The sequence below is a fragment of the Leuciscus leuciscus genome (genome assembly GCF_965113295.1).
Source record: "Leuciscus leuciscus genome assembly, chromosome: 6".
Classification (NCBI taxonomy): Eukaryota; Metazoa; Chordata; class Actinopteri; order Cypriniformes; family Leuciscidae; genus Leuciscus; species Leuciscus leuciscus.
In genome coordinates this window covers 16,588,897-16,616,332 of record NC_138730.1, presented here as the reverse complement: position 1 = coordinate 16,616,332, position 27,436 = coordinate 16,588,897, and the positions used below count along the sequence as shown (strand labels likewise).

Here is a 27,436-nt window from a genome sequence, read left to right as displayed (position 1 = left end):
TCTATTTCACTGTATGGCAGAAGTTCAGAGCAAAGTATTGACAAGAACATCAGCAGGAAGATGAGAGGCATTCATCTCGCTTTGAGCTGACAGACAGACACTGATCTGACAGGTAAGCTTGCTCCACTGTAAATGTGAGATGCTCGACTACAACGCCCACACTCCATCATTTCAGACCAAAACATACAGACGGTTTCTGAGTTCTATTTATGAGTACCAAAAAAATCATAAGGATAAGGATGCAAGAATTATAGCAAAGGAACGTGTCGGTGAAGGAATGCCCTGAATATGTATTTTTGATGTGTCTGTTGGGGTGCCAGTTTTGTAAATGTAAAAAAAAGGGGGGCTACAGTAGTACAAAAAGTACTAAAGAACTAAAAGAACAAAAGATCAAGAAATGTTTAGCTTCACTATCTCTACACACACACATACATAATATATATATATATATATATATATATATATATATATAAACACAGTATCTCACAAAAGAGAGTACACCCCTCACATTTCAGCAACCATTTTAGTATATCTTCTCAAGGGACTATACTATAGAAATGAAACTTGGATATATTTTAGAGTAGTCAATGTGCTGCTTGTATAGCAGTATATATTTACTGTCCTCTGAAAATAACTCAACATACAGCCATTATTGTCAAAATAGCTGGCAACAGAAGTGAATACACCCTAAGTGATAATAGCTGTACTGTACGTCGTTTAACCATGCAAAGCCACATGTCCTATTCATCATGTTCATGTTTTTGTCTGCTTGACAGGACCATACAAATGTGTGTATCTTGTATTAGAGCAGTTAAAATTGAATGTTTTGAGTACAATTCTCTCATACTGACCACTGGATGTTCAACATGGCACCTCATGGCAAAGAACTCTCTAAGGATTTGAGAATTACAATTGTTGCTCTCCACAAAGATGGCCTAGGCTATAAGAAGATTGGTTACACCCTGACACTGAGTTACAGTACAGGCCAGGGTCATACAGAGGTTTTCCAAGACGGGTTCCACTAGTAACAGGCCTTGCAAGGGTCAATCAAAGTTGAGTCCTCGTGCTGTGCGTCAGGTGCAGAAGCTGCCTTCAAAAAACAGATGCATGAGTGCCGCGAGCATTGCTTTAGAGGTCGCAGAAGGTCAGCTTGTCAGTGTTCAGACCATACACCGCACACTGCAACAAGTCGGTTTGCATGGCCGTCGTCCCCATTCTGAAGCTGGCTCACAAGAAAGCCTGCACAGTTTGCTGAAAGCAACCTGTCCAAGAGCATGAATTACTGGAACCATGTCCTGTAGTCTGATGAGACTAAGATAAACATAGTTATCAGATGGTTATGACTAAGCTCAGATGGTGTCCAGCATGTGTGGCGATGCCCTGGTGAGGAGTACCAAGAACATTGTGTCTTGCCTTCAGTCGAGCATGGTGGTGGCATCATGGTCTGGCGCAGCATGAGTGCTGCTGGTACTAGGGAGCTGTGCTTCATTGAGGGAAACATGGATTCCAACATGTACTGTGACATTCTGAAGAAGTACATGATGCCCTCCGTTCAGAAACTGGGCCGAACGGCATGATAACGACCCCAAACACACCGCCAAGATAACAACTGCCTTGCTGAGGAAGCTGAAGGTGAAGGTGATGGAGCGGCCAAGTATGTCTCCAGACCTGAACCCTATTGAGCACCTGTGGGGCGTCCTCAAGCAGAAGGTGGAGAACCGCCATGTGTCTAACATCCATCAGCTCTGTGATGTCATTATGGAGGAGTGGAAGAGGGTCCCAGCAACAACCTGTGCAGCTCTGGTGAACTCCATGACCAGGAGGATTAAGGCAGTGCTAGATAACAATGGTCACACTTTGGACACAGTTTTGACATGTTCACTTAGGGTGTACTCACTTTTGTTGCCAGCTATTTTGACAATAATGGCTGTATGTTGAGTTATTTTCAGAGGACAGTAAATATATACTGCTAAACAAGCAGCACATTGACTACTCTAAAATATATCCAAGGTTCAATTCTATAGTATTGTCCCTTGAGATACTAAAATGGTTGCTGAAATGTGAGGATTGTACTCACTTTTGTGAGATACTATATATATATTATGTATATTAGTGTTGTGATGGTTTTCATGTTGCGATAATTGCTGAAGCTTTTATCACGCTATACGGTATTATCATGATCAGTGTTGGGGAAAGTTACTTTGAAAAGTAATGCAGTATAAAATTGCGTTGCTCCCTAAAAAAGTAACTAATTGTATTAGTTACTTTTTATGAAAAGTAATGCATTACGTAACTTTTGCGTTACTTTTTCTCACCTGGGCTGGGCTTGCTTGTTTGTTTAAATGTAAAGATCCTTTTGCACCAAAAATGAAATGAATAAGCCTCAGGCTAAGGAAATCCAAATTTACAAACCTCTGTGCTGCCATTCTGGATAGAAGGGACATTGTCAATGTCTGTTTAAAACATTTAAATACTGTTCAGAAACAGAAAGTAGCGCAGATGCTTTGTTTACGGGGTTGCCGGGGTAACGGCTGCATTTCTGCTGTTCTATCAGCGCCATCTGCTGTCAGAGAGGGAAAGTGCATTTCTCCTTCACTCGTTCCGCTATGCGCTTCTCATCCATGTTGGGCTTGTTTACATCAGATTGCAGATGCCTCTTTGATGCAGCATATACACTGTGTTATACATTTTAACCGGTTGATGGAAAAGTATTCTTAAAATGCATTCTAAAAATCTGTATAATTCTATATTTCACTGTATTTTGAAGTGCCCACGATAACAATGCAGTGCATGTCCATTACCGTAATATAGTATATCGACACGTCTAATATATATATATATATATGTACATGCAAACGCATTATAAAAGACATTATCACACACACAAAAAGATAGGCAGAGCGAATTGTTCACTACACCAGTAACAATAAAAAAGTTGTTGTGACCCTTTAAAAACTATCAACATTCAGAAGTTTTCAAGATTATTATTTCAATGAGGAGTTCTTTTCAAGAGAAAAGTTAGTTTTATTTAGAGCAGTCAAGGATAAAAAATAAAAAAAACATTATATAATAAAGCCCATTTCACTAAGATTTGATTCACTGAAGCGTTTCAAAATTGCCTTGTAGCAATCTGTGGTGAAATCACTGGTGTCTGTGAAATTACAGCGGTGTAGATTTCAAGCAGCTTTAATTATTAATATTATTTTCATTCTGGTTTTCAATGGTCAAAAATAAACAGTTTTTTTTTTTTGGTGTGGAGAGTTTTGTGACTTGTGAAAGAGCTCAATTAGTTGGAGGTTAGAGAGGCTGCTCAGCACCAAAAAGATCTTTCATTCAGGCACGACTGTTGTAGCAGCACTTTGTAACCTTGAAAGAAGTATTCAAGCAGAGCATTAGCATTAGGACCTTCTCTGCCCCTGTTTTTGTGCATAAAGCAGCACAAAAGCACAAACAACTAAATAATTCCAACCCTCCTGATGCATTTCATCTATACTAAATTGCTTTCAAAAAGCTGGATGCTTTTAAGAGACCAGACTGGAACAATAAATTCAAATTATTATGTCCTCTAATTTCTTTAATATTTTTTTTTCTTTTTTCTTTTTCTTTTGTAAGTAGGAGAACAAGCCTGCCTCTCAGCGCTAATTGTGCCAATAAATCACCTGAGCAGTTGAAACTACATGAACTTGCCAGTTATGAGTCAAAGCCTCATATGTGTGTGGGGAAAACTCTTCAATGACCTTGAATATGGGATAGAGGACTTGGCAAAACTTCACTTCTGCAGATTCTTTCATCATCCACAGATCCTTGAAAACATCTTGAAGCAAAATAGACTAAAACTATTGTTAACATCCTAAAAAATATTTAGTACTAGAATTCAGTCTTTACAACAAACTCATTAGCACTAAAAAGCATTTTTTTGTAAACCTTTTAAGTGGAAAAAGGCTTTAAGAGTATTTTAATAATCACCTAAGAAAATTCTTAGCATGAGTAACTCATAACCTGATACTAATTTATTAATAATTGTTTAATAATTGGTGAAATAAGTGAAATGTACAGTATTTTTATGCAGCTTTGACTGCAAGACTAGCCAGTTTGTACCATTTGAAATATAATGCAGCTCAAAAGTGTAAAGCAAGGACAAATCACTAAATATTTGAAGTGCTCTAGTCTCACCTCCTGGTTGGGGACGCTGAGGTAGCCGCGGTGGGGTTTGAAGGCTTTATGCGGTGGCCGTGAGAACATCCAGTTTCTACTGAAGCTTTGGCCGAAAACAGGCTGCAGCAGGAAGTAGGGTTTCTCTGAGTAATTAATCACCACCAAAAACAGAGACACCACCACAATCAGACTGGTCACTATCACTGACTTCTTCTGTGAGGAGGGAAAGAAGAACAGAAAACACGATCATTTAGCTTTTCTGATTCATGGGCAAAATGAAGCATTGAAACATTCAGGCAAATTAGTCATAGTCACAGTCAGAAAGTCGTGGTTATTCTTTTTGAAAAGAGATGCTTGGCCTCTCAAGATTCTTTTTTAAGATTTCAAATAAATATAATTCAAGAATTCAAATTAAATAGATTATTAGCTGTTTTCATTTCTACTCATTTCATTGAAGGTAATAAAGCACCTTTTTTTCAAAGTAATAAACACCAAATAAACATCAGAATTATTAAGTGGTATCGTGCCATTCTGCTTTAAACATGCTGTGGTTCAACCTCTTCTAAAAATGGATCCGGCAGTGCTAAATAATTATCGACCGATCTAAAACTGTCTTTTTTTTTTTTTATCAAAAACCCTAAAAAGGTTTATTATCATCTTCTTCTTTTTTATGGAGATGGGATTTTTGATAAACTGCAATCTGGGTTCAGAGCACATCACAGCACTGAGTCAGCCCCTCTTGAGGTGTGTCACAACCTGTTGCTGGTTAATGAATTAGGAAAGTGTGCAGTTCTACTTCTTTTTGATCTTACAGATGCATTTGACACCATAGCTCATGCAATTTTGCTGGTAAATTCATGACAATGGGCAGGAATTTAAGGAACTTCTTGATTGGTTTCCCTCCTTTTTAATGTAATAACTTTCTCTGTAGAATTGGGAAATGGTTTCCTATTCCCCTGAATCTATTATTTGAGGTGTTCCACAAGGCTATATGTTGGGCCCAGTTTATTGTCCTTATATATGCTTCCATTGGCTCATGTTTGTCCAAAACACAATAAATCCTATCATCTTTAGGCTGATGATATTCATCTTTATCTCCCTCTAAATATATTATATAAATATATTAATATATTAATGTTTTAATGAAATTTTAAAAATGGATGGCAACAAAGCTTTTGAGATGAAATGTTGGTTGGTATATGATGGGATATATTTTTCACAAATTAAAGACAAATAATGATAGGGTTAAAAGGTGCAATGTATAGTCAATGTTTAACTTTAGTTAGGGAGGAGGTAAAAGGGTTGCATGCAAAATGTAGGATACATTTAAATATTATGTTGTTGGTCATACAAATGAAATACTGTATCAATTCATATCAGATTATTCTAATAAAAATATAAAGTTGTATTATATTAACTGTTGAATATATCATCGAAAAGTTCATTACCCTAGAGGTGAGAAAGAATGTATTTAAAACAACCTATTTATTATGCACATTTATTTATATGTTAGATAATACTTTATACAGCCATACAACGAAACAAGTGAAATGATAATAAGTCAAATCAATAATATCTTAATAGAACAAAGCTCTTATTTCTCACTGCATGTCCTAATGGTCTAAGCAGTGCAAAAAATTCAACCCTTGCAAACAGAGGTCAGAAGTACTGCAGAAATCTGTCTGTATTCCTTAAAGAGGATTAAACTTGACAGAAACTAAAGCTCTTTTCTCTGTTTTGCACTCGACTGATCACAGAAGACAATTCAAGCCAATGAATTGTTCAGTTTTTGCCCATTAAAACGGAATATTCTCCTCCTTTACATTTATCTGATATGACACATTCTCCACGGAGTATTCAAAAGTCAGAAAGCACTTAAGATTTGACTTTTTACATTCTCTGTTCTCTTTTCACAGTGAAAGATGGAGAACTTTCAAAGCTGTCTCTGCGTAATGATGTGCCCGCGGACATAATGCATATGAAATGTTTAAAACTCTGAGAAAAATTACTCAAAACATGCCTATCTCGATTAGACTGAATGCATACAGTTTCTTGACAAGTACTTGGAATATTATGGACATTCCTATGCTAGACATGACATATTATGTAATATAAACAGGGTTGAATAATTTCTCTTCGAAATAACACTGTCTAAACATCTTATACAATAAAAGTTTAGCAATTCAACTTTTAAGAACCCTATGAAGTAAAAGTGAAATGGCATTTGATCGTTTAATTAGTAACATTTTGAGGACAAAAAAGGTCCATTCATTGTCTATTGTCAATAGTGTAGCGATGTATGAAGCACAGCTCACAAGTCCATTTCAAACCAAAGTAGCCTGTCAATGTTGCAAATTTTCATGACCAACTGAACCTGATCACCAAGCAAAATCTGCATGGTGAAATCTTTCATGGACAATTCCAGATACAGTGGATTCCTAAATGACTTGGTTTTCCCAGAGAAAATTCACCAAACAACACTAGATACGACTGCATCTTTAAATAGGATTAAAATGATTGAATTATTAGTTCAAGTACTTATCTTTGCATCATGCCTCAAGCAACAAATGTGTAAAGCAATGAAACGGATGCATCTCCATGCAATAGGGACATATAAAAGCAAAAAGCCCCTTCTTTCACTGCTAAGGTGTGGATGTCTATGTTCTTTGATGTAGTTTGATGGCCCTGAAATTTGCCATCTAGAATAGAATCGTGTCTGGAATAATAAGGTGGTTGTCAGCAAATCTTTCTGAGCCAGTGGGGCTCAAATCTGACACATCAAACATCTCAGGGATGGTGTTTGGGTTTGCACTTCACTGGAAGACATCAAACATGAAGAGATGATTTCTAAAAATGACCATTTAAAGCTCAGACTAAAAAAATGGCATTGCATAGATTGCTTGAATGTTACATCATTATCAACGGTCTCACACTCACATCGTGTCATTGAGATGAACAGTAAAGATTCAAAGGAAAGGATGCACCTTGGATAGAATCTAAATATTTGTGTATATTTATTTCTCACTAAAGTGTTTTGAAAAAGAACACCATTTTAAAACCCTTTCCAATATCCCTGTTTAATGCACCTTGCATAGAACTAGATTTTTGCATTTATATATATTTGATTTGATTTGGTTTGGTTTTGACAATCTTCCAAGCATCCAAGTCATAGAGCAAAACCGATGTACCCCCTAAAGCACTTCAGTACTCAACCAACAGAGAGGGAAAGGAAATGAAAAAAAACATTTGCTTGACCACTCATCTCATCTGTTCTCATGGCAAGGGGGAATAAAATGAAAATATCCCTCCACCTTGATTTGAATCTGTGGCCACAAATCTTGGCAAAGTGATGTGTCAGATTCGGGAAAAGGCTCATGGGAGAAGGGAGTAAGTCGAAGAACTTCCATCAGCAACAGCATATGACTCATCTCATCGTTGTACTATCCATCAGGATAATCATTGCACAGGCCTTGTGTTCTGCACAATCTCACCCATTTCGGTGGAGAGGAATTATTCAAAAGCAGGAACAAACAGAAAGAGATGAGAGAGAGAGATGAGGGAGAGAGAGAGGAGGGATAACAGCGCCATCATAGGACTATTATGATACTCAAAATAAAAAGGGATCAATATGATCAAATTATGGACAACTGAGAGATCATTAATAGAAAAAATCCTGAATGCTACCAATGCTACCATTAGAGAGCTATTACAGACATTAGTTATAAAAGAGGAGAAGAAAATAGTGAATTTCTGTATTATAATTTTTTTAAGGCCAGACAAGTAGTTTATTGAGGGTTGATTTGTAAAGAAGGACTACACGCCTGCGCACATATATATTCAAACGCGCATCTTTGGACTGAACACGCAATGCGCATGTGCGCGACATCTGCGTTTCGCGGGTTTGCGTTTTTAAGGTTTGCGCAGAGATAACTGATAATCGTTTGCACCTTGGAACCTATTTCCGGGAGTGCGTTCTCGAGACACCAGGCACTGTTTTGTGCGGATGGTCACCGGGGCGCGTTAAGGGTTTTCCTGTTAGAACGGTGTTGTGTTAGCGGCCCCTAAGTTAATAACTAATGATCTTCGCAATGGAAGTGAGTCAATCAAAACTAACTTTAGCTGGACAATAACTTTATCCTAGAGCTGTTGTAAAGCCAAAACAATCTGTTACGGTAATTTATTATCACTGTAAAGCTGCTTTGAAACAATCCATATTGTTAAAAACGCTATATAAATGAAGGTGACTTGACTTGACTTGGTAAACTAGATGTTCATGTTTTCTGAAGAAAATGTGAGTGGTGACAATGTAAAAATGTGATTGAGAGGCTATGTGGTTGCCAGGGTATTGTGGGCGGCTGCTCCTGCTTTATTAAGTGGTTGCTAAGGTGTTTAGAGTTTTTTATTTATGTATGGCATTCTGGGTTTATACTAGGGCATTCATATATTGTTACTAATAAAAAAATAAAAAAAAACTGAGGGCTTGCAATGTGGGAGTGACTGTTGTGGTGTTTTGAGTGTTTTATCACATTGCTATATGACTGCTAAAGTGTTGTGGGTGATTAGTGAGTAGCTATGCAGTTGCTAAGGTGTTCTAAATGTGGTTGCTATGCCGTTATCAAGGTGTTGTGGGTGGTTGCTATGGTGTCGCTATGCAGTTTTTAAGGGATTCTGGGTGATTTTTAGGACATTGGTATGCAGTTCTTAAAGGAACACTCGACCGTTTTTTCCTATTAAACTATGTTATTCCCTTAACTAAGACGAGTTGATACATACCTCTCTCGTCTCAGTGCGTGCACTCAATCGCTCTGGCGCGCAGCGACACTTTGATAGCACTTAGCTTAGCCCAGTTCATTCATTTGGGACCAAAAAAGGATAACTATAATGTATGGCGGAATAGCACTTGGGAGCACTTCGACTCGGCGCAGCAAAAAGTCACTCCTGAAAAATCCTCTCCACCTCTCCCTCCTGTCATTAGAACCAACATGACTTTTTACTGCGCCGAGTCGAAGTGCTCCCAAGTGCTATTCTGCCATACATTATAGTAATCCTTTTTACCCGCTTAGAAAAGCGCCACGTTTTATTTTCTGTCACCATACTTGGTCGTGTAACTACTCGTGTAACTGTATTTAAATAGGGAAATGTGGAGGTGTTTAGTCGCTTCTAACTTCATCTCTGTTTGGCCCCTAATGAATGAACTGGGCTAAGCCAAGTGCTATCAAAGTGTCTCCGCGCTCCAGAGCGATTGAGTGCACGCACTGAGACGAGAGAGGTATGTATCAACTCGTCTTAGTTAAAGGTGCTCTAAGTGATGCGACGCGTTTTTTAGGCCCAAACATTTTTTGTCACATACAGCAAACATCTCCTCACTATCCGCTAGCTGCCTGTCCCCTGAACACACTGTAAAAAAACGCGGTCTCTCTAGACACCACAGGCTCCACAAACTGCAACAAAAACAAACTGGGCTCACCCGCACCACGAAACATAACAAACAGTGCTCCAGCCAATCACCGACAAGAAGCATTGGAGGGTGGGGTTTGGGGGTTAGTGCACGTGCACATGAAGGGGGTGTGGAGGAGAGAGAAGCATGAAGAGGGAAGTTTGAATTATGGCCGACAAACGACCAAAGAGACGACGTTTCGATGAACAAATTGCAAAGAAGAGGGACAAGGATAAGGGACAAGGATAAGGAACGCGTGAAGTCCCAAATTTACATCGGAAAAACCTTCGAAGGGTGGCGAGAACTCCGCCGGCAGAAGGGCTTCCAATCCGACATTCAGTTGCTCTGTTTTTGCAGAACAGGTAAATCCATCTTTCTTTCTAAACTGACGTTCATGTTCGCCAAACCAACACAAGCATGTAATTAGCTAGAACTATGCAGTCAGCGTTAACTTTGGTGAATACAACATATATGTTTCAGCTAGCGATCAATCTCTATTGTAAATGATCAAGCAAATTCACAGTAGGGCGACAATTTGTGTGAATGACTGTTTTCACCCACGGTTTGTTATGGATTTGAATGTTCATTTATAGGCTATTGACAACTTTGACTAAATTTGTTTACGCCGTCGCAGTTGTTTATGCTCACTGGGAAACGCAAAGCTAACGTTATCTTGCTATTATAGCGTCCTTTTACAGGAGCTATAGTTATAACCTCAGGTGGCGAAACGATTAAGATAATGTTTCTCTTTTTCTGCACTCTGTTCTGCAATATATAAAAGCATTTATCTAACTTGGCGACATTACACATTGAATGAAATATCAGTAAAACTTAACTTTGTTTGTAGTGACTATTTTGACTTTCCTTAATGCCGGAAGGGAGGGGAGGAGGGAGTAGACGGGATGAGGAGGAGGGAGGGTCTAGCTAGCCTCCGTTTTGTTTGACAACAATTCGAATGTCAACAAGAAGTTACGACTCCCGGGATCGCTTAGAGCACCTTTAAGGGAATAACATAGTTTAATATGAAAAAACGGTGGAGTGTTCCTTTAAGGTGTTATATGCACAATGCAATGTGGTTGTTAGGTGTACTGGGCTGTTGTTGTTTAGTGTAGTTTCTTAGCACATTTCTTGTGGTTTCTAAGGTGTTCTGAGTGGTTGCTATGGCATTGCTATGCAATTGTAAAGTGTTTTGCATAATTCTTTAGCACAATGCTTGTGGTTGCTAAGCTGTTCTGAGTGGTTGCTGTGGTGTTGATATGCAGTTATTAAGGTGTTCTATGTGGTTGCTATGGTGTTGCTATGCAGTTCTTTAGGGTTTTGGGTGGTTTCTAGGACATTGGTGTCCAGTTCTTAAGGTGTTATATGCACATTGCAATATGGTTGTTAGGTGTACTGGGCTGTTGTTTTGGGTGGTTTCTTAGCACATTGCTTGTGGTTGTTAGGATATTATGAGTGGTTGCTATGGCATTGCTATGCAGTTGTTAAGGGGTTCTGGGTGTTTTTTAGGATATCGGTATGCAGTTCTTACGGTGTTCTATGCACATTGCAATGTGGTTGTTAGGTGTACTGGACTGTTGTTGTTTTGCATAGTTCCTTAGCACATTGCTAAGAAACTATGCAAACATTTCTGGGTAGCTTATAGGGCTTTACTATACAGTTATTAAGGCACTTTCAGAGGTTGCTATGGTGTGTTTTTTTGTAGTTGTTAAGGTGTTCTAAGTAGTTGCCAGATTGTTTCCATACAGTTGCTATGCAGTTCTATTGCTATGTGGTTGCAATGTGTATTAAGCTGTTGCTATGGTATTGCTATACAGCTGTCAACGTCTGCTAGGTTGTTGCAAGGATATTGCTATGCAGTTGCTAAGATTTACTGTGAGGTTTGTAGTTGTAAAGTTGTTCTAAGTGTTTGCTAGTGCCATTGCTATGCATTTGCTAAGGTATTTTGGTTGGTTGCTAGTGTGTTGCTGTGTGACTGATAAGGTATTCTGTGTGAATTTTTAGTTAGCAACTGAATAACATTCACATATATCAATAAATGTGTTGCTATGAGGTTGCTATGTAATTCTGGGTTATTGATAGGGCACATTAGAGATGGGCAATCCCACTTATTTTGTTTTCGATACGATACCAATACTTTCAAGGCCAGTATCGTCGATACCAATACGATACCTCTAAACTGAACTTTTAAATTAAAAAAATTCTTAAATTATTTAATTACTAAGATTAAAATGGGTAATGATACCCACTTAACATTATATTTGAAAGGGATTTTAACATTCAATATGCCTTAATTGGAATTTATTCGATTATATTTGTATTTACACATAGTTAAAATGTTTACTTGTTGTGGAAACCATGGCAATCTACAAAATATTATAGGCCTATCTGAACTATGGTCACTGTAATGTTCATTTTCATAAGGGACAGCCAGTGACCTTTTTATTCTGACAGTGTATGATTTATATTCAAATTAATTACAGAATATAACATCAGTATGAACTTTTAACATTCAATTTAAAACAATGTAATTGCACAAACTTTGTAGGTTACAATTTGTTTATTGTGAAATAGCTCAAACATATGTTTTTCTGTCTTCTGTTAAGCAATGTTCTGGGAAACGCAGCCCTTGTGTGAATGCATTGTCGGCAGTGTGTGAACGCTCTCTGTGATTGATTGGTTCTGACTTGCAGCATTTGCGTGTGTTCAGTTCAGATGAGCAGGGAAGTGGTTTTACTACACAATTATTCACTAACATAGGTTATTCATCCAATTCAATGCATATTGTACGCATTCAATTTCTTGTCAAATAAACAAAATCACTGGTAAAAAAAAAAAAAAAAAGTAGCTACTCGACGTTAGTATCGATATATCGATACTTCGTATCAATACGCCCATCCCTATAAGGCAATGCTAGGTGTTTGCTAGGGTGCTTTGGACGGTTCCTAAGTGGTTGGTTGCTTAAGTCAAAAAAGCACATACCCCATTCCCCATTCACTCTTATTAATAACCAAATTATTCAAATGAATGATTCAATGACTCACTCATAAATACTTCACTTGTTTCATTACTGAATAAATCAGCATTTTTAAACAAATCTCTTTAATGAGTGATTTAATGCTTTTAACAGCCACTTGTCGCCACCTAATTGTGAAACAATGTAGTCAACACCATTGTTATTTGAAGCTCCACGATAAAAGGTGATTTGCTCCATCTTGATCGTTTCCGTAGATATCAGGGATTATATCCGAACTATCAACTATTATCCCAATACTTCTGTGATAATATGAATTTTTGTAACACTGAAATAGCATAACTGTGCGGTTGAAAAGACTGGTGTGACCGCCATCTTTTAACAATTAACTGTGTGTGCAACTTTAGTGTGTATGTGTAAATTTACATGAAATGTTGACCTATAGAAGTATAAATACACCCTGAAAGAAATAATTCCTTATTTCGAGGGATATCCAATCACCCAAGTATGAAGAGACACCATAAAATTCAAGGTTCCTCTACAGGGCTGGACTCTCGTTTGGATATATTCTGTTTCTTTTTATGAAGCGTCTTTACGACTGGGTCTGACAGGGAGTTTTACAGTGCTGGAGATTGCAGCTGACACTGTGGCTAACAAAGCTTTCTCCGTGGAACATCTCTCTGCTGAGGGCTATTTCTAGAGCCACGACCAGACTCATTTCACCTAGTATTGATCTTCGCTCACAGACCGAGCACTAGGCGGCACAGCAATCCCATACACTGACTAGAATCATCCTGTCAGCCCGGTAAGTATGTGTGAGAAGGAGAGTGAGAGAGAGAGAGAGAGAGAGAGAGAGAGAGAGAGAGAGAGAGAGAGAGAGAGAGAGAGAGAGAGAGAGAGAGAGAGAGAGAGAGAGGGAGAGAGAAATTGGATTCCTCCCAGATATACGGTGGGAAATTAAACACATCTGGAGGAGCAAAAACATGGACGGCATGCTGAGATGCATGCTAATAATGCATGAGAGGAATTCTGACGGGTGCATTTATATTTCTTTTATCATGTGTTTGAGAAATAGTGAAATATTTATGTAGAACGAGTCCAAATCTTTCTAATAAAGCCGCTATAATGACAATGAAAGGTGAACTTCAAACACAATTGTTAGAGATGTGAGATTTTTGAGATTGTGACGAAACAATGTACTGCTACAAGCACATACTGTAACTGATCAAATTAAAAGCACTGACTCTAAAGCAGTGGTTTATTCATAATTAATTAGCTATATTTATTACTTTGTTTAAATTCTACACTTTTACAGCTTTGCTCTGCTCATAATTAATAAAAAGTCTAGGCTGTTGGATGCTTTTTGTATTTTTTATATTATTGTCATTTGCCATATTTATTCATTACTTTTCTTTTAATGTATTCATGGAATACATCTGACTAACAGATGATTTTTAAATTAAATTAGCTGCTCGAGCAGGTTTGTGGTGTTACATTGGATATCTAGACAAAGAAAGAGCACAAGCTTTACACAGAATCTATTTCCAGAGCTCTTCACAGTGATAGCAAGCATGGAAATTACATTTTCAATGCAAAGATGTTTCCCCGGCAAACTGTTTCCACACCCATGGCAAAGTGAGCCATTAAAGTCCAATTTCAATTAATAATAGATTCTCGAAATATTTAGTGAGTGTTTTTGAACTATCCTCTCCTCCAGTCCCCAACTAGTTCTCAAGAATCATTACTAGCCCTCAAAGGAAATGAGACGGCACAACTCGCAAACAAAAACTCGTCTTCTAATGAAGTGGATTTAATCACGTGATTGCATTGCAGAGATTGATCGAATTTCATTACAACCCCATTAGATTTACTTTCTTCAGGACCACAAAATGAGATGTTAGGGAGGATGTTCACCCTGCTTTTTTATGCAATGAAAGTGAATATTAAGACTTTGAATACAGCGCATTAGAACAACTAAAGTAGGTCTTTAGCCACACCATTACTAACAGGCATCTGCTTTTTACTCTGTCTGTTTAGCCTATATGTTGGACAACAATAGATGTCAAAAATAGTAGCCTACACGTACAGTAGGACATTGCCGATATTTGCAATGGAAAATTGTCACAGTTTAGCCCGCATAGACTGCTGTTGTGTTAACTGTGTGAATAGTATTGAGAAATCTGCCCTGAAATACAGTTCTAGAGCTGTGTACAGTGCAGTTAATGCCCGAGTGCTGTACTGACAGTGATCAGCAGAGGGAACCCTGCTCTGCTTGTATGCCATGCTTTGCCAACCAGAGAACACAAGCAGAGTTCAGTTTTTATTCCATCTGAGACAAAAGAGGAGAATATATATGCCTGCTTTTGCTATTTAAGTTAAGTTTGTCCTTTTTAGTAAAAGGGTCATGTGGCGCTGGATAAAGTAGAATGCTGAAACTTATTGCAAGATTGTGTTAAAGGCCCTCAACTTTGGCGTTTACTTTCACAGAGCACACAATTAAAAACTTAACCATACAAAAATTAAACTTTTCACATTACAAATAATTGCAAAGAAACAGCAACACATTGAATCAAACGTGAAATGTTTAAAGTAGAAAGAATGAAATAGTTTGTTCTTGTAAAACATACTGAACATGTAACATGTTTGTTTGTCTGTCTTCCTTATCATCTGACACAGTTTCTAGTTTGTTCCTTTGATTGTAGTTTTCATTAGTCATTCAGTTCACTTGGTGTTAATTAATCATCTCATTAGTTCCCTTTGTTTGGTCATTGCTTTTATACCCTGAGTTCTCCCTTATTCTCTGTCCGTCCTCGCTTCCACTTGAGTTTAGTTGTTTTCTCATTGTTCTCCGAGTCAAAGCCTTGCGGTTCCTTATTGCAACTAACACGAGACAGAAAGACGGATCAAACTGTAAAATGGACTTAATAGACAGGAGAAGAATTTCCTCGAGACTCCCATGCGTTTCTCGATCGGCCAACCGACCCTGACCAATTGCTGAGTGTCTTCTACCATTCAAGCCTCAACGCGAAGATAAAGGCACGCCTGCATGGTGTGGGTCCACGAGGGAATTTCCTTGAGTTTATGTGAGGATTGTTTGAAGCTCACTTAAATGTAAAGTCGTTATATTTTTTGAAGCCTAATAAATGTAAAAAAAAAAAAAATGATAGCTTTCAATTACACTGTAATGTTGAATGGCTAATTAATGTTTAAAATGTGGGATAATTTGTATCCAGACATCAATAGCTGTATTAGCATCAGTGATACAGAGCTTCATTCATAAAAAGATGCCATTAAACAAGTATTTAAAATATACTGTCTTTATGTTGTCTCTACATTAATTTGGAGATTAACTGTGAAATTATTACACTATAAAATATATAAGCTAAATATAAACCTAAAAACGCGATTAATTGCGATTAATCACAGAATTATTTTTGGATTAATCAAGTTTTTTTTTTTTATCGATTGACAGCACTAATATATATATTTTTTTTTTTTCATAATTCCATTCAAAACTTCCATAGATTATAGATTCAGGGCCCACAACTTAAACGATTTCAAGTATTTAGTTGTTTATTTGTACATAATTTGGGCTTCCAGCTCATAAAACCCATGAAAACAGGATTTCTAAAATTTGAATATTACATGAAATCACACAGTAATTACACAGTAATGGACAGGTGCAAATCCTGCTGGAAAATGAAGGAAGCATGAAGTGCTCTGAAAATGTCCTGGTAGACGGCTGCGTTGACTCTGGGTTTAATAAAGCACAGTGGACCAAAGTCCTCTTTTCTGATGAGAAATGTTGCATCTCATTTGGAAACCAAGGTCCCAGAGTCTGGAGGAAGAATGGAGAGGCACACAATCCAAGATGCTTGAAGTCCAGTGTGAAGTTTCCACAGTCTGTGAAGTCTGTGTTGGTTTGGGGAGCCATGTCATCTACCAGGACATTTTCAGAGCACTTCATGCTTCCTTCAGCAGACAAGCTTTATGGAGATGCTGACTTCATTTTCCAGCAGGATTTGCACCTGTCCACACTGCCAAAAGAACCAAAACCTGGTTCAATGACCATGGTATTACTGTGCAATTACTGTGTGATTTCATGTAATATTCAAATTTTTTGAAATCCTGTTTTCATGGGTTTTATGAGCTGGAAGCCCAAATTATGTACAAATAAACAACTAAATACTTGAAATCGTTTAAGTTGTGGGCCCTGAATCTATAATCTATGGAAGTTTAACGTTTTGAATGGAATTATGGAAATAAATAAACTTTTCCATGATATTCTAATTTTTTGGAAAGGGTCTGTATATATAAAGATTTGTCATAATTACAGCAGGAACACCGGAAATATCTTTCAACCTTCGAGTCCTGGCCGTTTTTCTTTGCAAAACTGCTCAACTGCTTAGTCAGGTTGCATGAAGACCCAAATTTGTCCAAATTGTATTTTTCTGTAGTTTAAAACTCTGACAGAATTCCACAAGCATCCTCACAGTGCATGTGATGTTTTCACTACATTGCTTCACGGTTGGGATGAGGTGTTTGTTGTGATGAGCAGTGTTTGGCTTCTACCAAACTCGTTATTTAGTCTGATTATGGTCAGCACATTATGGTTTCACCAGACCATGAACCCTTCTCCTACATGCATTCTAGCAAATTAGATGACATACAGATCCTCTCCTATGATTTTCACCCGGGCAACAATTGTCTTCAGAGATGTCACTGGTTTATTGGTGGCTCCCTCAGTAGTATCTTTATCACATGGTCACTCAGTTTTTGAGGATGTGTTCTAGATACAGCTGTGTCATACTTTTTCCTTTTGTTAATTATTTGTTTCAGATCACTTTATAAAGAAAACAAAACAAATTAAGTCCACTGTGATCCAGTGCATTAAACAACAAAAGATGAAAATGAATACTTTTATTTATAACCACATTGCCTTCAGTGACTGCATCAAAGAGAGTGTCTTGGACCACTAAACCCCTTTTAAACACCCCAGGAGGCCAAACTATAAAAGAAAATTCAGTCTATATTAAAAGTTTAGAAATGTTATTTTATTTTACTCTGTATTGTGTGTTTAACATTACATTTGCAATACTGTTAATGTTACCTTTAAACAATATAAATTCAATAAACTATACCAATGTAAGCCTTGTAAAAAGTGACAAACCCCTACATGCTGAAGTCATCCAATGCATTTTTCTTCCTTTATTCAGTTTTTCATATCACATTCTTTCATAGACTGAATGCTCACTATGACACCCTGTTTAGCATTTAAAGGGCTTTCATAAACGAGGTCACTGAAGATATAATCCTGGTGACATGACACATCACTATAGAGCTCTGAGCCAGTCTGTCACAAATTCTCCACCAATCAGCCAAATTAAAACTTCATTAGGGGGAGTAAAACTGAGAAAGACTAGAGTTTGTGGCTTTAAGCTTTCAAAATATAAAACATTATAAACTATAGCTCATTGTTTACCGTTTCATACTCACGGATCATCACAGTATTTGACGTCAAAGCATAATCCCTATAATAGAGATGCCTAAAAATAAACTCATTCAAAATTCAGATTATAGTGTGGAACAACTTTAATGATTTATCTTGTTAGGTCACAATAATGTGTGAAGGCTGTTCCTGGTAAGACAGTATTCCCAGTCAAAAACCTTGAGATGCTCTTTCAAAAGTTTAGTTGTCCTTTAGTATATCCATTTTGTATGTTTTCCATGCATGCTCTAAATGTTGTGTTGTGAATGTTGTGTATGAGGTTGTTTATTATGCATTATAACTCATTAAGAATACCTTTATGATGCATCATAAATGCAGGCTTCATCTGGTGTTATAATGCATTGTACTCTTAAAAGTTATAACCACAAATAGGCCTAGGTAAGTATTATAATACTGTAACTGTTATGATTATTTATCAGATAAGACAACTTATTATAAGGTGTTTTTTGAGGAATTATGCATGTATTATAATGTACAATTTATAATGTATTATAAATACAAGCATCATAGAAAGTGGTACCTACTGTACTAAGTACTTACTATAGGGTTAGGGTTAGGAATAGGATTTGGTTTAGGGTTAGTTGTGTGTAATTATGCACAATTTATAATAATTACTACAGGAACTAAATGGACACTGTAAACTAAAGTGTTACCGAGATTTCCTTGCATAACTTTTAATCATGAACGATGCATTTCGTTTTGACATAGACACATATATGTGTGTGTAAATCAATATTTTTTTATTGTATGTTTTGAAAACAGACACTCTACTCATTATATGATGTTTTAGACAGAGGGATTAGAGGAGGAGGACAAAGTAATTGCCTCTAGAAAATGTTAACAGTTTGCGGGCCCATTTACACGACACCGTTCTCAACTAAAATGGAAAACTTTGTATGCGTTTTGGACGTTCATTTACACGTCAACAGCGTTTTGGAGGCCTGAAAACGCAAACTTTTGAAAAAGTTTCAAAGAGCAACGTCATGACGCATGCGTATTACGTGTTGAATATAGGCGAGCAGTGTTTCTTTACAAACTGACATCACCAACTACTGGCCTGGCATGAATAATGCAGTGTTTTAGTCGTTTTCACGGATCCGTGTAAACGGGGATCGCTTTGACAACATTGTCGTCTTTATGCGAAAAACGCAAAGAAAAAACGTCCCGTTTTAGTACATCGTTGTCGTGTAAGCGTACCGTAAGAATGTAAGGGGATAAACTGAAGGTCGCTGCCCAACGGAGGATAAGGCATGCATGTAAGGTTTATATTCTGACTGATAAGTATGGAGATGATGTAAATTATCTGAGGCACTCAAATGCAAGATAACTCCCGAACACAAGCCCCCTCCTTCCATCACACTCTTGGTAGAAGACTGATATATTGCCTCTTTTATCTCTTTTTTTCTCTCTCTCTCGTTTCAAGTTTTATTGCAAATGTTGCGAGAAACAACTTGTGAATATTGCTTCTTTCTGTAGTCAAGGTCAGTAGGCCTGGGAACAGTCTAGGGAGTCCGATAAAATGTTTTCTATTAAAAAATATTTATGTACAGTATGTTAGGTGGGCATATTATGGGATCCTGAGGAAGACCAATGTGGATGAAGGTGAACCGGAGAGTGTACATGATAAAAGTAAGTAGGAGGCCTTATGAGAAACTGTAATTTTGCTTATCCAATCAACTTTGTTCAATGATAAATAAATATGTATGATTTTACTGAATAAATACTCTGTTTTGCTTAGAGCTCATTTTGTAGCTCGCAGAGATTTGTTTCGGTTGTAAGAGAGACTACCCTGGATCTTGATTTAAGAAAAATAAATTGTATTAAATTGTTTTACCATTGAGTGTCCTCACTTTAATTTTATTGGTGAATTTCCACCACAGTGTAGATTTGGTAAAGATATTTCCACTGGAATATCTACTGTAATTATGACAATTCTGTTTGTTTTCAAACTTGTTTGGTATCACTTTATGATGGTCCCCTTTAGACATTCTGTTGACTTTAACTTTGCAACTACATGTCACTTTGCAACTTTTTAGTACTTGTATTAACTTATTAGAGTATTAGTGGACTGTCTACTTAATATCCGCTAACTCTTTATTTTGATGCTCCCTCAACAGACAATCTACTGACTAAGTATCTTTGCAACGGCATGTCAACTTATTCTACTAACTCTTAACCCCTTATTCTACTAACCCTTAAACCCCTTATTCTACTAACCCTAATCCTAGCCCTAAAAGTCTACTCACCTAATACTCTTAAGAAGAGTTAGTTGGCATGTATGTGCAATGGTATGTATAGTCAACAGAATATCTAAAGGGGACCATCAAAATTAAGAGTAACCACTTGTTTTATTAACAGAAACTTAAAGTGTTGTTGATATAACCACAATTCGTTTTGTTAATCCATGGAGAATCAAGGATCTTATTTGGTATCTTCTTCAATAAAAAGAATAGTTATATTGGTTGGGGTACGATTTAAATTTACATCTTGTGTTTTTGTGTCACTGCAGTTACAGCACCCTTGAGTGTCAAGAAAGTGATGTAAAAAATGATATAATGGTCATTTTCATACGCAGCAAAAAGTCATTGACATATTTCCCGATTTAATCAGCCTGCAAAGCACCATTTTACCCTAAATATAATATCCACTGCATTTTAACTTAATTTTTTCCCAATTTCTGCAACAATCATTCCCACGTGTGGTTGTCCTCACAAATCAGTTTGTAATTTATTTATTGGTGTATCTATTTCATGCATTTATTTAAAAGCAACTTTTGGTTGTGTAGCCTAATGCAGTCAGGTTGATTTAGTCATATTAAATAACATTTTAGCTAATATTTTAGTAAATTTAGACCATAAGAATCACATTTTAGTTTGCCTGACAAAACATTTTGCAGTCTATGACATTTTCAGGGTTTAGTCTAAATATGACAAAACAAATTGGAAATTCAAAAGTGTTTGCTATAGCCTTTTTATGTCTTAGTCAATCCGCCGCCTACAACAATCTCAGTCACCTTATAACTTACTACAGCCGACACAGTCAGTGATTTCTGTGCTGTGCTTTCCAAGGCCAAGACAATGTCTGTCAGCTCTGTGTGTGATTAATGTGAGCACTGAGCTGTTCTCTGACACCCTGCACTTAAAACAATTGAGCACCATTATTCCTGGTGACGGTCACACAAAAAAGGTTCACGTTCACTGATGTACTTCCTAGGCTTTGTGTTTCGGTATGACCTGGAACTTTGCCCGGACACATATATCAGCTCAGTTGCTGCCTTGTGAAATTATCGTGGCATTTTTAGATCTAGGACGCCGTGTACTCGAGGCAGGTCCCCGGCAATGACCATCTGGTTCAGGGAATAGTTACACTGTCAGAGAGATACTAAGCCGATTCTGAAAACACTGTATGATATCTGACAAAGTGCAATGCGATATCAAATGCTTCAAATGCTTTTTAGTGCAGGTTTTGAAATCTATGACTTTTTCCATGACGAGAAACAGATATAGAAAATTTGAGTGAACAAGACATTTAAACATTGTAGTTTCCCATTGTCACACTATGTAGCCTTCTAGCAACACCCTCACAAAAATGTAAAAATGTCAAGACTCATTTAATCCAAGATAAGTGATTCAAATATATATTTTTTAACATAGAGGGTTAAGAATGGCTCCAGCCAATCTCCTATTTTCTTACTACTAAAAGATTGAAAAGTCAAGTTAGTAAATCTATTTATTCTCTGAGGGCGAGATTAAAGGTGAACTAAGTAACTTTTTTTACCTTAACTGAACAACTTCGGAGTCATTGGAATGGTTGTATTACTTATTTCGGGTTGAATGGTGGTCGTTTCGCACCCCCCTGGTGCCCGTGAGCGGAAAATACGCACTAGCAACTTTGAGCCGGCGGGCCGCCGGCCGCTGCGTCAGGAAGTCTCGCGTGATATCAGGTCTCGCGATGTAAACAATTGCTTTACGGCAAAAAGAAATCTGCTAAAATGCTGTCATTATTGCGCTCCCTCACGCTGTCCGAACCCGAATGAAGAAGACGTTTTAAAGAATGTCCCATCTGCTTTGATGTCGTTGATCTACTAGCCATGGTGTCTGAGAATCAACAACGAGTTTTTACGACAGTGTTGTCAAATATCTATTCCGAAGCTGTGGGGGGAGCTCTAGCGAGAAACCTGCGAGCAAAAAGCGAGAATACAGCGAAGAAGTCCCGAAGTTACTGAGTGCTGCTTTAAGGCTTGAACACCACAGCATCTGGATTTGTTCTGGAAAATTCACATGGTGTCACTGCTTAAATAGACATTTCAAACTATTCCTTTGAAAAATAGTGCCATGTCACTTAGGAGCTTGAGCAACAGTACAGTAACAAACATCTAGTCATACGTACTTAATGTTAAATTCAAACACACAAACTGGCATTTTCTCTGTCAAGGTCCCGGTATTAGATGTCAGTCTAGTCAATGAAGATTTCTAACCCTGTGAATATAGAATTACACATAGTTTTCTTCCAAAAAGACTCCTTTCATTGAGGACTCAAGGACAGGTTCCCTCATATTCTATAAAACATTTAGTACCTGAAGAGATTTAAACTAGTTTAATGATTTAATGCATTAGGTAACATGTTTAACACCATGATGTGATTTCTAAAAATCGGTTCTGATCGGAACTTTCAGAACTGTTTTTGGATTGGGGGAAACCGGAGCACCCAGAGGAAACCCACGCAGAAAGTCCTTCTGACTCAGCCAGGACTCGAACCGGCGACCTTCTTTGCTGTGAGGCAACAGTGGAACCCGACTGAGCCACCGTGCTACCCAGGGCAATATATATATATACAGGATAAAAAAGAACCAAACTAGAAACAGGTGAGCATAATCAACAAATAAAAGGTCATGATGGACTGACAAACAAGAGGAGAAATATTAAAGGCCCCCTGAAGTTGCTATGGATAAATGCATTTGCTAAATGAATAATTGAATTAAAGTAGTCCATATGACTCACTAATATTCCAAGTCTAGATAGCAGTGATAGCAGTGAAAATATCTTAAATGTAATATAAAAGTGCAAAGCTCACCAACAAAGCTTGAACGTAGATGCATTTATATATATACATATATATTATTATTATTTTATTTTTTTAAAGGCACATCAACATCTCACCAGGAACCTCATGATAACGCATTTTCTGTAACGCTGCTTTGAAACAATATGTATTGTGAAAAGCGCAATACAAATAAATGTGAATTGAATTAAATTAATGAAATTAGGGCTGTCACTAACGGTCGATTATTTTGATGATTAATCGAGGAATCTGATATTTTTAGTGGTAGTAAAAATAGACCAAAGCGAACAATAAAAAGGCCAACACACGTATAATAACAATGAGGAAATAATAATTGTTTCAGATAAAGTATAAAAAGCAAGTAATCATATGGTTTTATTGAACAACACTTAAAATACATAATGTAATAATAAATAATACAAACTTAATCAACTTATGTACATTACATATTATAACAAATGAAGTGCCAACTGTGATTGTTGTTGTTACAATTTAGAGCAAGATCAAATCTTTGTTTAATATTGGCCAACCAACATTTAATTCAAACATCCACTTAATCTTTAATATTTGGCCACTTCTTTACGATAAAAATGCAACAGCCACTGTAATTTCTTGGACAAGAACATGTGGACATCAAAACATGCAAACTACTTTGAAATCACGATGAACAACAGTTTGCATATTTAGAAACATAGTATTGATGTATTCTCCTGTGTTGGCATGGGTTTATAAATTAGTTACCGAACAAATATGATGAAATGGCGCACATTGCGTTCCCAGATGAACGTCATAAGCAACCCAAACTCACAGCATATGCAGAGAAGGAGTTTGTTAACCGAGCTGCTGAGAGACGCTTCATGCATGTTAACAGTGCCACACTTTACTATGAAACCCATAGCGCATCAGACTTTATGCGTTTCCAAATGCATGTTATTGGGAACCCAAACAAACAGCACATGCAGAGACTGAACTTGTGTGGAGCCGCTCTGAGACAAAAGAAATTGATTTTACTAAATGGTTTTAATATATCGATTCCTGCAGCCTTTGAAAACGGTCTAATTTGGTTTATGGATTCTTGTCTGTGGAATACGTCACTTCCAGTATTTCGCCGGTTAATCGAAAGCATTTTTTACATTTTGATCCATTGATGCTTGTCTTATGAGTCAGAAGACTTGATTACTTAATTACACCACTTACTTCATCAAAATAGCTTTATAAACTTCCAGATTATGAGAAAACATTGATTTAGCACAAATGAAAAAATTGTTGGTATCCAAAAGCCTTTCTTTGCCTGTCTTTTATCTGTAAGACTCTTTGTTCAAATCATAGGCATGCAGGGACATTGAGTAATACTGTTTACAAATTCATCTAAATCAAAAGTGACACTTGGGTTGACAGTCCAAGATGTCACCATAATTCATCACATACTGTTTATAATTATGTGGATGGAAAAATACAGTACAATAATAGCAATAATAACTGATCTGCGTCATTCACTGCATATTATGGGGTTGATTAATTCTGTGCTGATTAACTGAGTCAAGCCACGTAGGACAAGAAATATTAAAAATCTCATTTTTATTAAATTAATATTTGATTTGCATCTTATTAAACAATAAAAGTGAGCTGCAATGTCAACACTAAATGATGACACCAGATTTGCATATCACAATCCAAAATGATCCATTACATATGAAACTTTATTAAAGAAGGTAAACGAAATTCTGGTCTGGATTCACATCTGTTGTGTGCGCATGGATCAGAAGTGTAAATCCTCAAAAAGCCACACAAGCAGATGCCTACAATATCTCTCCCTGGCCTCCTCACATTCCTGCTAAGCTACTTACCCACATCAACACTGTTACCATTCCAAGCCAGATTACCAGTCAAATGAGATGTCATTCACTTCCTGGCCTAGCTGTTTTTCTCCACCTCATAAACAAAGCCGAGCTACCATTACAGAACTAAACACACCCAGACAACAGAGAGTTCTCGTTGGACATCTGAATGAAAGAAGGGCCAAAGTGGACTTAATAAAGGGTAAACCGTCTTCCAGGAAGGTTAATGTGTAAAGTGCTTGCTAATCCGTTTTACCTGCAACCTTTTAAGCTTGGTTTTGATAAACAGCTAAACAAGTGCTTTAAAGTGTTGCACGGGCCAAGCATTTTGGTGGAGACAGTTTGATGTTATCATAGGTAAAAAGAAAAAAAATATAATAATTATAATTGTAATATATTTACATATACATGTTTCACATTTCCCATGAATAACAACCATAAAATTTCAGTTTATCACACAAATCTATCATTTGGTGTCAGATCAATTTTAATAGAGCACACAAGTCTTTTTTTCTTCCTTTTTTTTTTTTTGGTAATTTATGGAGCTTGACCTTCAACCTGCATGGGAAAGAACTATGTAATGGTTCTTTAAAAAATGCCTTTTTTGTGTACCACTGAAAATATTACAGCATTTAAGTTTGGGACAACATGAAAGTGAGTACATTTTCATTTTGGGTAAACTATGTAGTTTTAAAGATTTAAGAAATTAATAAATGTAAGCATTAAAATGATCCAAAGTTACAGTAAAGATTATATTTAACTCTCAAAGAATCCTAAAAAAAAGTATAACAGTTAAAAAAAAAAAAAAAAAAACATTTTATATTAAGCAGCACAGCTATTGATCATTTCTGAAGGATCATGTGATTCTGAAGCAGGGGCACTGCTAGCAATTTTGGGCCCTATGAAAGAATATGAGGTTGGCCCCCTAGCACCCAGTCCATTTATAAAATCAATCTCTGGGGGCCCAAAAGTCCGTGGGCCCTTAGAATCGTCCTAACTCCTTATTTTAAATAATTTTTCAAATAAAAATATTGCACAATATTACAGTTTTTACTGTATTTTTTTATCAAATAAATAGGACATTGGTAGCCATAATTTTTTTTTTTCTGAATTATCAACACCTACACTCAGTGCCATAAAAAAAAAAAAGATATATATATATTAAAGTTTGCAATGCTGAATAATTTCAAATTGCATTTCTCTGGTTTTGTGTAGGTCAATACAATGCTTATTTCTGGCTGTTGCACAACTCAGAACTTAAACCTCTTAAAATTAGCCTAATAGAATTGAGTGTAATCCCATCCAAACTGGCTGTTTCTCATCATCTTACTGTTAATCTCTGGACTTAGATTCTTTGGGTCTTTAATACTTTCTGAAATGTTTAACATTGTTTGCTGCAACCCCAAGTTTGATTTTGTTTAAGTCTAAAACAACTAATGTCTAGCAACATACATTAGAGTAGATATTAGATAAACATTGTGTTTAGATATAGATCCATACAAGACATCCTTCCTATTTGAAACACATTACAATTGTTGTGTCTAAATAATCTATTGATTAAGATCAGTGGGTCATTTCAAGCAAATTAGTCAGAATAAACACTAAGAAAATAATCTAATATGGATTTGCTATACACCAGTGTTTCCCATTAATCACCTACATCATTTGTATACCATAACAGTTTCATAATCAGCAAAAACTAAAACTGAAATCACGATATGGCTTATAGTGTAATAATCAAATCACAAAAGGCTGTAGTTTATTATACTTAATTCAGTTGAATAAATATAGTCTGTTTTGCTGCATGTTTCAGAGTGAAGCGTGCCACTGTGTTCATTTACACCTGTGCAGTTCATGATAGTGTTTTCCACCAAAATAAAAGCTAAAAGAAAATAGAAGAAACTAGGCTATACAGGGCTAAGTATAAGTGTACCACAATACACTCTTGAAAACAAATCTTCCAAAAGGGGTTTGGTTACACTTTATTTCGATAGTCCACTAGACATTCTACTGACTAAGTAACTTTGTCAACTAACTAGTATTAGACAGTTAGGTGTTAGGATTTGTGTTAAATTGACAAGTTTATGTAGTTACAAAGTCATAGTCAGTAGAATGAAAGTTTTAGACAATCTACTAATACTCTAATGAATGGTAATTGACATGGAGTTGCAAAGTTACTTATAGTTAGTAGAATGTCTAAAGCAGAATATCGAATGTTTTTCAGTGATTCCATTGAATAACCATTTTTGGTTCCCCAAAAAATCATTCTGTGAACAGTTCTTAAAAGAACAATTGGTTGTCTTAGGGTACGTTACACGACACCAATTTGCTTAAAACTGAGAATTTCTTCCTTTGAGTTTTCCGCATACATACGACACCATTGTCAAAACGATCCCCATTCACACGGATCCGAGAAAACGACTAAAAATGCTGTATTCTGCTGCCAGGTCAGTAGATGGCGATGA

General features: G+C 36.7%; 1 protein-coding gene across 1 annotated transcript in view; it reads right to left on the bottom strand.

The window, feature by feature from the left end:
* Positions 1-27,436, bottom strand: part of st6galnac3 (ST6 (alpha-N-acetyl-neuraminyl-2,3-beta-galactosyl-1,3)-N-acetylgalactosaminide alpha-2,6-sialyltransferase 3) — a 74,335-nt gene that overhangs the window by 42,302 nt on the left and 4,597 nt on the right. Inside the window, exon 2 of the mRNA XM_082174092.1 lies at positions 4,174-4,368. Coding sequence (XP_082030218.1) covers positions 4,174-4,368 — 195 coding nt within the window. The remainder of the gene's footprint in view (positions 1-4,173; positions 4,369-27,436) is intronic.